Genomic DNA, 13,463 nt, shown 5'->3' with positions numbered 1-13,463 from the left:
TGCTGTACGTGTATGCAAAAACACCTTGAGAGTAGAGGACTGAGTTGTAGATAGATATGACAAATCTGCTCATCTTAAAAGTGTTCAGATGATGAATGGAATGGAATGTTTCTGCTGTGAACCTACTAGAACTTGTGAACATGAAATGTACTTTTACCTGTTTTGTGAGACCACAACAGCAATATTTTGTATTTTGATATTGTAGAGGTAACATATCTAAAACACTCAGTGAGTAAATGCAAACAATCTGATGCACATTAAGCACTGTAATTCTTCTCAAATAGGGTTTTGCATTTGGCAAAGCTGGAGAAATTCTTACAATGAGGCTTCGATTCATGGCATTTAAAGCAATGCTGAGACAGGTAAAGAAAACAAATATTTTAATTTCCATTTTTTCTAAAGATAGTTAATTGTGTTAGTACTGTAGCCTCACGTATTCTATTTTACCATATTATGACTTATCTACAAAGGAGATTCTTTCAATTATTTTAGAAACACTCTGGTTAGTTGTATGGGATTAAGTAAATAATCTGCAGAGAAAATGTTTTAAGTCAATGTAAGAACTTTCTGTGTACTCCATGCAAAGCCTTAGACTCACAGTCAAATTACTATTGCTTAATGTTACCACCAGCCAAATCCTATTATATTTTCACATGCATGCTTTGCTTTCTTGGTGCTCTTTGTCCCCTGTGTATCTTACTATGAAACCATTTCTTCAAATGTCCGATTTAAATTGTGATACATACAGATATGTTTTTATTTATGTCTTGAAGGTCTGTTTCAAAGAGTTCTTAAATGTATATTTATTGTTTATTAATACAATAACAATGAAATCTAATCCACTTTCAGAGCATTAAGGGATATATATTTCCGTAATGATTTTAAGTAACTCCTGAGGTTAACCAAACTGGCCTTTATTTTGCATGATTTCAGGATCACTATCTTGATTTTAAAATAGAGAATATGTTTCTGATTTTTATGTCTTGCATATAAAGCTACATGCAGACAGAACTTGATTCATGTGAAACATAACAATTTGCAGTATGGACAGAAAGCTGTTGTATTATGAATAACTGTGAATTATTGGTCAGCTTCACTGAAAATCTAAAGAAAGTGCAATATTGCAGTTGGGTCTTGCTATTTACAGAGGCATGTGCTGCATCACCAGGTTTTCATATGATTAGTATTACACCTTGCTGTTGAAATTAGATATTTGATCTCATGGTGGAAAAGTTATAAACTATGTAACAAATGACTTTGATCAGATAGACCAGGGTTGGTTGTAGTGCTTGTTTGTTTTGTTTTTATTTATTTTGTTTCATAGCTTCCAAATAAGCTTTTCCAAACTGAGAGAAACAAAGCAATGAATTAGGAGTTTTTACCTTTAAAATGCTTAACATTTCCCCAAACAGCTTTGCAATTTGGAAGGAATGGGACTGATGAGCCATATAACTCAAGAAGGTGCAGTTTCAACAGCTGTGGAGGAGAATATATTTTAGTTCTGAGAATCCCACAGGTTGCTTTCCATCTTCCTCCCTAGTAGCAGCATACGCATCAGGTCATCCACAGACATGTACTTCTTCCTAAGACATCCATTGTCCAATGAAGATATTAGACTTAAATATACAGAAATTATATACTGCCAGATACACACTCTTCTAACACTGTGCTCAGTTGTATTACAAAGATTTCACTTTTACTTTCATGTTTATATTAAGCACACAAAAACTGGTCCTAAGAAAAACGTTTCTTATTATAGGACATGGCCTGGTTTGATGACCCTAAAAACAGCACTGGAGCACTGACAACAAGACTTGCTAATGATGCCTCACAAGTGAAAGGAGTAAGTAAAATTTGGTTTGGCAATTTTTCATACTTGATTTAATGCATAGTAAAGTTGCAGCAGGAATTTGACTAGTTGATTAACAGTCTGCACTTTGACAGCATCCAATATTTTCATAGTGGTAAACTGACATTTTGTATAGGCTGGATGTGTCTCTGGGCAGCCTAGTCTAGTGATTGGTGACCCTGCCCATGGCAGGGGGGTTGGAACTAGGTGATCATTGTGGTCCTTTTCAACCCAGGCCATTCTATGATTCTGTGATTCTATGATAGAGTGCACCGACGCATTTCCCAACAGTAATGATAATATATGCTTACAAATATGAGCAAACCTTTTAGGTTTACTATTGTGCTTCTCCCTGTGCTCAGCTCTGGTGAGGCCGCACCTCGAGTACTGTGTTCAGTTTTGGGCTCCTCGCTACAAGAAAGACATTGAGGCCCTGGAGCGGGTTCAAAGAAGGGCAACAAAGCTGGTGAGGGGTCTGGAGCACAGGGCTTATGAGGAGCAGCTGAGGGAGCTGGGATTGTTCAGTAATGGAGAAGAGGAGGCTCAGGGGAGACCTCATTGCTCTCTATAACCTGAAGGGAGGTTGTAGTGAGTGTCTCTCGTGTAACTGGTGGTAGGACAGGAGGGAATGGCTTCAAACTGCGCCGGGGGATATTTAGGCTGGATGTTAGGGAATGCTGCTTTTCTGAAAGAGCGGCCAAGCACTGGAATGGGCTGCCCAGGGAGGTGGTGGGATCACTGACCCTGGAGGTGTTCAAGGAACAGTTGGATTTTGTGTTGAGGGACATGGTTTAGTGAGAACTATTGGTGATAGGTGGATGGTTGGACTGGATGATCTTGAAGGTCTTTTCCAACCTTGGTGATTCTGTGATTCTGTGTTGTGTTTTTTATTAATAAACAAATTCATCAGGAATTTTCATTGCTTTTTTGAAGAAGTCTGTTTAGAGACATTTTATTTACTTTAAGATATGTATATTAAATCTGTTCAGTTTGACAAACTTCAATTTTTTTTTTTTATTTGCACCATATCAGTTAAACATTAAATTTTCTACTTCATTGGGCTCTGTGTGATGATTTATAAGCTATAAATATAATAAATGTAATATATATTTATTTATTTATATATAATATATAAATAATATATATATAAATATATAATTTTATATATAACATATATATTATATAAATGTAAGAATATAATAAAGCTATATAGATAGATAGATATGCACATACATATATATATATATTCATGATCTAAAAAGTGTGACATATTTTAATGTTTAGTTGTAAATGTAAATACTTGAAATGTTTAATGTCTGTTTAGCTTCATAAGCCAAATCAAAAATTTAATCAAATTTAAGTGCCCAGAATATGGGAAGAGAAGAATTGTGAACCAGATAATTTGTTACGAAATAATTTAAGAATCTCCCATTTTGAAAGTTGTGAACCTGCAGTAGGAGGTTCTAAATATCTTTGGAGGGTCAGAAAATAGATCAAAATGCTTTTCTGATTTAAAATGCTGTTCTTTTGGAAAAAAAAAAAAAAAGTCTTTTTTCTATTCGCAGGCAACTGGCATCAGATTGGCATTAATTGCCCAAAACATATCTAACCTGGGAACTGGTATTATTATATCTTTAGTTTATGGCTGGCAGCTGACCCTGTTACTTTTAGCTGTTGTACCAATCATCGCAGCGGCAGGAATGATTGAAATGAAGATGTTGGCTGGGCACGCAAAAAAAGATAAAATAGAGCTGGAAGCTGCAGGAAAGGTGGGTCCAGTGAATTTCATCTATTTCTATGTAATACAAGTCATGTTTCCACTGATAATGGGCATGTTACTTATAAATAGAGATAATAACCTCATATATAACTTCAAAAGATAGCCAGACTGTAATTACACTGGTAGGCCCATAAGACACAGCAGCTCTTCAGTAAAAGTTATCAACTGATACTTATTTTCATAACTGATTAACACTAGAATACACTTAAGCGTTGCTCAGGCACATTCTTTTTCCTGTCCATTCTAACAATTCCTATTTTCCTTATTTTGCAACACTCTTCATTGTGATGTTTTTTGTTTTCTGGTATTCTTTGTCATGCCATCTGTCTTACTGCTTTTTTTTCTTTGTTCCTTTTCATCTTAATGATGCTAGGGATAATACATGTATATCCACCAGTTCCTGGGTCTGTCAGCCATTCATTTATTTCTTGAATGGAAGAGAAAGATGACAGTTGAAGGCTAGACTCTTGTTAAGGAAATTAAAGGAAGGTATTTAATGTTACTTTGTTCCAAAAATACTTTTGAGACAGAACAACTATTTTGTCACTTTCTAGATTTTACTTTCTTCACAGCAAAACTTTTGAAAACTCCTTTCTGTGTATAAACTTCCCCTGTAGGAGATGTCATGTTTGAGGCCTTCTGCTGCCATTTCAGAAGGGTGTGTGTTTACTCTGTGTTCTGAATACTGTCTGACATAAGTTCACTCAGTGTTTTGGGTGTCTAAGAGCAACTTCAACAACACAAGACACCGACGTGTGGGCAGGTGAATTAGGCTCTTATTTAGTTAATGATCCTTGAGAAAGGGTCTAATGAATAGGTATCCTATCATAGTTTAGACATCTATCTTAATCTGGATCCAAATCCCCCATTAATTCCTATCTACTAAAATGTTTACAATTCCAACTATCACATTTGTTGATAAACTTGTTGAAAAAACATTTTTGACCCTCCAAGTCAACAGGAATGATTGTGTAATGATCTTTTCATGGGCTTCTGCACATAAGCCAGAAATGCTTTTCCTTTCTTTTCAACTGATTACTTCTACATCTTCTTTCTTCTTCTGTGCATCTAATTAACAATATTTTGTTGTAAGATATCACAGGAAAGAGACTGACAATATTTGGAATAGGCCCTTGAGAATTTCTTAGTAGAGCAGACTGTGAAAAAGTTAGCATAAATGTTACATAAATTAATGATTTTGGGGAATACTTAAGAAAAAACTTAGTTTTCTTAGCATGTATGAGTGACCCCTGTCAGGGTAAGCAAGCACTAGAACACAGGCATTTTATTCAGTTACCAGAATATTTAAAATTAGTTTTGTTCATAGTAAAGAGGGTTCTACTTGGAAAATTTACTAAATTTGATTTACTAACGAAAATATGTGACTACTCCTTTGCGTATTGGTGAGAGAATGTAACTAAGGAAAAACCCTATTACATTCAAATCAATGTTACTTATTTAAGCACAGATTTTCAAACAGTGGCGCAAACATTACCCAGGCTATAAAATAATTATATACTGGAACAAAGATAAGAAGACCACAATTTAAAAATCTTTGATAGTAGTTTATGGAAAAAAAATAAATGCTTACAGATCTGTGTTTTCGATAAGCTAGATAAAGATAGTGAGGAATTATTGCCCTCCCAGCAACAGCAGCTGAGGCCAAACTAGAATGCTCTACACACCACGTACTGTACTGGATGCAGTGTGTGGGTCATGGATTCAAGCTCAGTGTTTCAAGCAGGGGTAAACAGAGATATAACACCAGCTACAGTGTTGAAGGAGATGTGATTCCAGGTGTTTTCTGTTGTTCCTTTGTCCTCTTATGCATGCATATGCACTGAATTGGCCATGCAGGCTCATAGCCTCACTGTACGTTCTTTGAAGAAGGCTTTATGGGCACTAACATAGGTGTAACAGATTATTTGAAACCCTTGTATCTATTGCCTTGAAGCATTCCTAGATACCTGTGTGCACAAATGACAAGAGTGAAGAACCTGCAAGCTTAAAGAAGGTATTGCTGATCAGATCAAACATTTAGTGCTGTGATCTGAGTTAGGCCTTCAAAGTAAAAAAGTGAGACAGTCCAAATGTAGCCCAAATTGAGTAGGTTGGAAGTTGAATGCTACGTCTCTATTTTTCTTATGCAATATCTTTGCCTTAATTGTCACTGTCCAGAAGTTTTTCTCATTCTGTTTGAAAGACACTAGAGAAGTCGCATCAGAAAGTTCTGAACATCACCTGAAAATCTCATCTAACTGAAAAGGAAAAACTGAGAAGGCTTTCTTTCATATCAAAGGTCCAGAATTTTAAAAACAATTATAAAATAATAGAACTGTATTCTAGTAGATACTTATGAAGTTATGGTAAGGAAATGCTACATGAACTTTACTTCCAACTGAAACATTTTGTTTCTCTTGCAGATTGCAACAGAAGCTATAGAAAATATTCGAACTGTTGCTAGTTTGACGCGGGAAAAAAAGTTTGAGTTGATGTATGGAGAGCATTTGCATGTACCATACAGGTATGTTAAAAGTAACTGAAGAACTAAAAGTAAAATCTGAAGTTGAAGTACAGAATAAAATACACATTTTTACTTGTGCTACCAACTTTTTGTTAGCATGTTGTATTTAATTAACGAAATTAATGAAAAGATCAAAAGAGCACACTTGTGAGTTTGGCTCCTGTTCTTTGTGCCAAAAGGAAACATACAGTTATGACTCATGAATGATGTCAATATAATTAAAATATTTTTATTTCTTTTTATAAATGCTATCTCCTGAAAAAATACATACTAACCAGAATTTTTCTCTCTGCCTTACTTTCAGTTATACCTTTAGTTTTATTATCCAAAATCTAATTTCTGCATCAGAAGTGCAGGCTTAATTTTATTTGAGAGAAGAATTTTGACTGCTTGCACTGAAAAGAAGCAGATTCCCAAGTGTGTAATGTTGTAAAATCTGTTATTTGGTTAATTGAAATTTAGAGGCCACGAGCTAAAAATTCTGCTCATTTTTTTCCTTCTTATGTGATGCAGTAGTACATGGACTAAACTGTAAAGTGTTTTAAAACTATGATATTGTAAGACAATAAATAGACATAGTAGCTAAAATGTCACCTTTTTCTGCACCCATATTCCCAGCCATACTTGGAAATAAAATTATGGAAACAAAACAACTTTGGACACAGACTAATAGGAGATAAAGGTTTACACCAGTTAAGCATGAATACACTTGCATTCCTAGCAGCAGCATCTGAAGTCAATTTATTGCTGGCATTTTTTTGCATTCTTTAGTGCGATAGCACACTTTTATGAAAACATGCATTCTTTCTTACAGAAATTCTGTGAAGAAGGCACATATATTTGGGTTTTGTTTTGCCCTTTCACAAGCAATGATGTTTTTTACCTATGCTGGCTGTTTCCGCTTCGGAGCCTATCTTGTGGTTAACGGGTACATGCAGTACAAAAGTGTGTTCTTGTAAGTATTTTTTTGCAATCATTTGTCAAGAACTTTGTTTACTGCACAGAGATATTATGAATCCATGCTATAAGAATATATGCAGATTTTTTTTTTCTTTACTTAAAGATAATGAAAACACACTACGGAGGATATTGCCACCTTGTTGCAGGCTTGATTACTTCTTTAATGGTTTAAAAATAAATCACTAGCTACAAGGGGTCACTGAACCATAGAGGGGAAATCACAGAAATAGTAGAATTGTATCAATTTTGCTGTTCATTGACCACTTTTCTCCTCCCCTCGTTTGAAATTTAATAGCTAGCCAGTATTAATAATTAAATAAATTTATGTTAATAAGTAATGAAAACATCGAATTCTGAATCAAGGTTCACTTCTCTCATTTCATTAGAAGAGAACAAAACCAAATTTCTGGAACTAAATGGGTAATTAAAGCAATAATATGTGGCTACTGCTTTATTCTTTTTTAAATGTAGTTACCTTTTTTCTTCAAGTTAAAGTTGATGCAGTCCCATTTCCTTTCTCCATTCTCTGTTGATTTTTGTTTCTGATTTCTTTTACAGAGTGTTTTCAGCTGTTGTATTTGGTGCTATGGCATTAGGACAAACCAGTTCTTTTGCACCAGACTATGCCAAAGCCAAGATATCAGCAGCCCACTTGTTTGTGCTATTTGATAGAGTACCTTCAATAGACAGTTACTGCGAAGATGGAGAGAGACCTGTAAGTAAGCAATGTATAAAAGTCAATTATTATTTATTATTTTCTTTTATTTATCATATATTATTTCTTGGCAGTATAAGCAGTACTCTTCTTACTCCAAGCTGATTTCTCCTCTCCTTCTGATTACCTCTTTATCTTGATATATTCTTGATACTTTATCCAAACACAACATGGAGCAAGTTTTTCATTGTGAGCCCCGTTATTGCCCACACCGTGTCAGAGGTTATTTGTTCCGAAAATATGATCTTACATTAGAATTTGTGTGGAATTCAACTAGCACAATTACAAGCATATTCAAATTATTTCAGTGCTACACTTTGGTTTTATATCGTCACAAAGATTCAGACCACAGAGCAGAAGCCAGCATTGCAGAAAGTGCAAAACTCTAATTTCAGTGGACAGAAAATTCTATTTGAAATCGTATTTCTCATCTGTGAAACTGTCTTAAAGATGTAACAGTGATACTGTTTCAACTATAGGTAACATTTGGGGGAAACACGAGGATCAAAGATGTAAAATTTAACTATCCAAACCGACCAGAGGTCAAAATCCTCCAAGGCTTGAATCTAAAAGTAGAAAAAGGACAAACATTGGCCCTTGTTGGTAGCAGTGGATGTGGAAAGAGCACTGTTGTTCAGCTACTTGAGAGATTTTACGATCCACTCAGTGGAGAAATTGTAAGTATTTTTGTGAGATTATACCAATTTTTGAAGTGAAGATATGTTCATTTCATTTCATGTCATGTGATAGAGCATAACAGATGATTAAAAACTTTTAAAAGCATTTTATTATGGACAAGAAATGGATTTTCTGTGTTTGATGTATAAATGCAGTGAAGTATTATAAGAAAAGTCCTGATTACTCACTTTATATTGAATTAATGCAACAAACTTTGTGTGGTAAGAATATGCTTGATCCACAGCCTAATGATGGCAATGGGAAGACTGCTTTCAATACAGAGCAAATTATGTAAGGTTTTAAAACATTATGATAAAAAAAACACTTAAAAGGTTGCTTAATAAGGGTTGCTTAGTAAGTATATATGCCACTGTATGATGTAGCAATGTTTTAAATAATTTGGATTTAAAATTTGTCTAGAGTTTATGACACTTCTTATTCAGCAAATTTTAATATTTTTTTCATGTAACAGTATCATTTATTGCCATTTTCTCTTTGATGTTTATGTGTTCAGAGATACCAGATTTCTTGGTATATTTTTATTCAGATTGAAAAGAATGATATAGCTTTGAAATTCATCTACTCAGTAGAAAAAAAATCTGTTATTTCTCTAACAGAAAATGATAGCAACCCATAGCAAAGTTTAGCAGAAATGTCAAGGTTGCCAGTTCTCAACTGTCAACAAATGACATCTTGAGGAATCCAGTAGTAAATTTATCCATTGTTAGGCATTACATTACCATTAAATTTATTATTGCTTCCATGGTTTAAAAATGTATGAATGAATGAATCCAAATCCCCTTTTTATTTGTAAAGGAATATCACTATCCATCTGTCCCTTCAGTGGGAATATATGCAAAATAGAACAAAGAAAAGAAAGAATTTAACTTAAAGTTCTGTGAAGTAGCTCCAGTATCTTCTGCAGCCTTCAAAATCTTGATGGAAGCAAAGAAAAGGATGGAGAAAACAGAAGGGGCTAGCTGCCTCACTTGCATACAATAGTCATTAGAAATTTCGGAACCCTTGGTAGAAGGGTAAGGGATTGTGTGAGCTTTCAATCTGGTATCTCTTGGGAAAGCTCCAATTGCATTATTTTTGTAAATTTGCAGCAAGTCTCAAATATATTCACATGTTTTAAATTTAAAATGTTTAACTTTCAGGAGTTTGATGACAAATATGCCAAAACACTAAATATCCAGTGGCTGAGATCTCACATTGGTATCGTCTCACAAGAGCCAATCCTGTTTGACTTCACCATCGCTGAAAACATCGCATACGGGGACAACACTCGGGAGGTGTCCCATGAGGAAATCATTAGTGCAGCAAAAGCAGCCAATATTCATTCCTTCATTGACTCTCTGCCAGAAGTGAGTGATATTTTTTTCTCTCCTATTCAGAACTGCATGCAACCTATGGTGCTGTTGGAAGTTGACTTCACATCATCTAGCTGCTTTTTGCAATGACAGAGAAAATACAACTGTGTAGAGTGTCAATTTTTTACAGATTACTTTTGGTTTCTAATGACTCTTATCAAGATATGCTGCTTCCTAACCTGTGTAAAGAAATGTCGCAATATATACTGATGTCTCATAAACTTTAGTGCTTTTTGCAACAAAATATATATTACATTGCAGACTACTGTGATCAACACATTAATTTGTCCAGAGGTCTGATTGATCTTCCCTAACTGAGATACCTAAATTAACAGCAGAACTGCCCAAATCCATAGTATACGTATAGAGAGACAGCATATAAATATCTGTGTCTATTAACAGCATATTATTTGGCCTGAAACATATTAGGCATTGCTGTTTTTTTCTTTAGGATGAATAAATGCTGGTTAGATTGGCTAGACTGTTGGTTAGACTGATCAGCTAGGAGGATTGCTTGGTGTTTAAGGTCAGGGGTTTATCCCCAGTCATAGACTTTCAACTGACCTACAGTAGCTCTCAGTCTCTGAATTAAGAACAGTGTTTCTTTTCAACAATAAAGGGTTGTTGCTTTAAGAAGTCTTGGACTAAAAAATCTATAGATCTGTGGCGCATGGCACTTCTGGTCATATTTTTTAAGAAATATATTGGTGTAGAGTAAACAGCTTAAAGACCAATCAGCTTAAATTCAGGATGGATTTGCATTCATATATTGAAACTAATGTATTCTTTTTAGAAATACAATACTCGTGTAGGAGACAAGGGAACACAGCTTTCTGGTGGTCAGAAACAACGTATTGCTATTGCTCGAGCTCTTGTACGTAAGCCACAGATTCTGCTGCTGGATGAAGCCACGTCTGCCCTAGACACAGAAAGCGAAAAGGTAACTTGGTTGTGAGACTGCAGCAGAATCTAAACGCATTTGTTTGTATTCATATTATTGATTTTGTCCCCATAGATTAATGCCTAAAGCTGGAAGTATGGTGTTTTGTGCAAATTATGTATTTGTACTAGTCAAAGACAAATATTAAGGTCCTCCTTTGCCCCCAAAACACCATTGTCTTTGTACCTATATGGCAGTAGGCAGATTGAAGCAGCAGTGAAGAAGGCTTTTCTCTGCCTGGAATTTTTCTGGTTTCAATTAGAAACTGTTGGCCAAAATTGTATTAGGAGGAACAAACTTCAGAAATTGAATTGTTTGAAGAAATTGTCCATTACAACAGTTTTCACTCCTTGCCAACACAGGCTAAATTTAAATCAAGAATCTAAAGTCATAGCTATTCCCTTTCTCTCACTACTATAATTTATTCCAGACAGCAACTGAAGTAATACAACTTCCTGAATAGTTGTCCCATCACTGCCTCCTAGGCCATAGAATTATCATCTTACTCTTTGCTGCACTACACATAGTTCAACAGCTGTCCCCAGACTGCACCGCTGGGGGAAAGGGTATCTGATTCTAATTTGCCCTTTGGTTTGTTCATTGCACAGATTGTCCAGGAAGCACTGGATAAAGCCAGAGAAGGCCGCACCTGCATCGTGATAGCTCACCGCCTGTCCACCATCCAGAATGCTGACAAGATTGCTGTGATCCAGAACGGCAAGATCATAGAGCAAGGGACTCATCTGCAGCTTCTGGCTGAAAAAGGCTTCTACTATTCACTGGTCAATGTTCAAAGTGGGTCTTGCAACATGTAAATTAAAGGCAGTACTTCTCTCCAAAGTGTCACTCAAATTATTTCAATACTACATAATATTACTGGTCAGTCTTGATATTTTTTTTTCTCCAAAACTAAAGACTTTTTATAAATCCTATGAAAACAAGAAATAACAATGTACTAGTTTCTCACTACTAGTTTTCATTATTCAAACTACTTTACTGCGTGCCCGAAGTAGAAGCCTATTACACCCATAAAAGTAGAAGCTTGCTAAGCCAAATTTAATTCATGTTAGTTGCTTTGAACTCTAGCAAAATCATGCTCTTCAGGCACATCTGGTAAACAGTATGTAAACATGGTAGTACACATTAAAACCAGTGTTACTATTGCTAGGAACAAGCCTTAAGCCTTATCTTAACATTGCCTTATGCTGACTGTGTAGGGACCCAGTTATGGTCTATTAGGCTTGTTATCAACTTATGAAAACTTGCAGGCCAACTGGACCTTGATGCCAGATATCTCTTGTGGAGCTTTAGCCTGGGATTACTGCAAATATGATCTTGGAAATATGGGTACAGGTTGAAAAATAAGGCCTCAGAACTATTAAGAAGTATCTCACTTGTGATCACTTACTCACTGTGGAAGAAATGTGACTAAATGCTGGGAAAGATTGCTTTAAATATATTACAGAAAAGAAGCAGCAGATAAGAAATTATAATTACACAGCATGAGCTCTGTGGTTTTGTATATCAACTGCTAATTTATTATCTGAATTTTAAGAGTTAACTGCTTTGAATATGTTATAATAGCCATTAAGATTTTACCATTAGCAATGTGTATTGTTAATGAATGTCTCTGAAGTAAAGTTCTATTTTAAAATTTAAAACTGGCCTGTTTTATCAGTCTTGTGTATTTCTGTCAGCAGTTTTTAATTCTCTAAGATTTATATATATAACCTGCCTAGGTACATGTGGATAGTTACTCTTACACATATATGAATGTGCTGATGGATAAGTTGGTCGTTATATTAATAATGCTCTCCAGAATACTGATTAATGTGATCATTCTTCAATTTCTTTTCTTCTGTGCCTGTTGGACTGAACACCAGTTTGAGTACCAAACTTTTTTGTTTCCTGCAACCTGAAAAAATAACTCCTTGTCCATGAGAAAGGCTATTAGTCTGCATCATAATATAAACACATCATAAATTTGCAAGGAGGGTACTGATATTTCTTAACATTACACTTCGAGGATTCAAGTGGTAACATATTTAGATTGCTGTTTTTTAGACTAAATTTTGAATTTTAATATTTTATCTTTAAAAGCAGGCTTTTTATTTTTGTAATGATAGGATTTCTGATGTTTGGATTAGTGTTTACTGAATCAGATTGCAAAGGCAGGCACCTCTGGATGTTACTTTGCCTAACCACCCCTTGCTCAAGCAGGGTCACCCTGAAGAGCTTGCCCAGCACCATGTCCAATGGTTTTTGGAGACCTCCAAGGAGGAAACTCTACAGCCTTTTTTGGCAGTCTGTGCCAGTACTTCAGAACCTGCATGGCACAGAAGTACTGTCTGGGGTTTGGGGGGAGCCTCCTGTGTTCCAGTTTTGCCCACTGTCTCTTTTCCTAGCACTGGGAACTACTGGAAAGAGCCTGGCCCCATCTTCTTTGCACCTTCTCTTCAGCTATTCTTACACGTTGGTAGGATACCCACTGAAATAATCAAAGATACTTGATGATATACGTATGTCTTCTTATTATGGAGTAAGATGCCATTCTTCCCTGTCGTGCTGAATATTTACACACCTGCACAAATTACCTTTCTGGAAGAAAATATTCCGGAATTCTTTTTCTACACATTTCTTATGT

General features: G+C 35.4%; 1 protein-coding gene across 9 annotated transcripts in view; it reads left to right on the top strand.

Moving 5' to 3' along the window:
• Positions 1 to 13,463, top strand: part of ABCB1 (ATP binding cassette subfamily B member 1) — a 96,859-nt gene that overhangs the window by 35,154 nt on the left and 48,242 nt on the right. For 6 of the 9 annotated variants that reach the window (XM_048951104.1, XM_048951103.1, XM_048951101.1 and 3 more), the window contains 10 exons: positions 285 to 362; positions 1,760 to 1,843; positions 3,415 to 3,618; positions 6,053 to 6,153; positions 6,968 to 7,108; positions 7,672 to 7,828; positions 8,308 to 8,505; positions 9,667 to 9,873; positions 10,673 to 10,819; positions 11,428 to 12,830. In XM_048951104.1, coding sequence (XP_048807061.1) covers positions 285 to 362; positions 1,760 to 1,843; positions 3,415 to 3,618; positions 6,053 to 6,153; positions 6,968 to 7,108; positions 7,672 to 7,828; positions 8,308 to 8,505; positions 9,667 to 9,873; positions 10,673 to 10,819; positions 11,428 to 11,634 — 1,524 coding nt within the window. In that variant the 3' untranslated portion in view covers positions 11,635 to 12,830. Of the gene's footprint in view, positions 1 to 284; positions 363 to 1,759; positions 1,844 to 3,414; positions 3,619 to 6,052; positions 6,154 to 6,967; positions 7,109 to 7,435; positions 7,534 to 7,671; positions 7,829 to 8,307; positions 8,506 to 9,666; positions 9,874 to 10,672; positions 10,820 to 11,427; positions 12,834 to 13,463 lie in introns of those variants that run through there. The other 3 variants (XM_048951106.1, XM_048951105.1, XM_048951108.1) reach the window with 3 other exon arrangements.

The sequence above is a fragment of the Lagopus muta genome, chromosome 7 (genome assembly GCF_023343835.1).
Source record: "Lagopus muta isolate bLagMut1 chromosome 7, bLagMut1 primary, whole genome shotgun sequence".
NCBI classification, from domain to species: domain Eukaryota; kingdom Metazoa; phylum Chordata; class Aves; order Galliformes; family Phasianidae; genus Lagopus; species Lagopus muta.
This window is presented reverse-complemented; position numbering and strand designations above follow the sequence as displayed.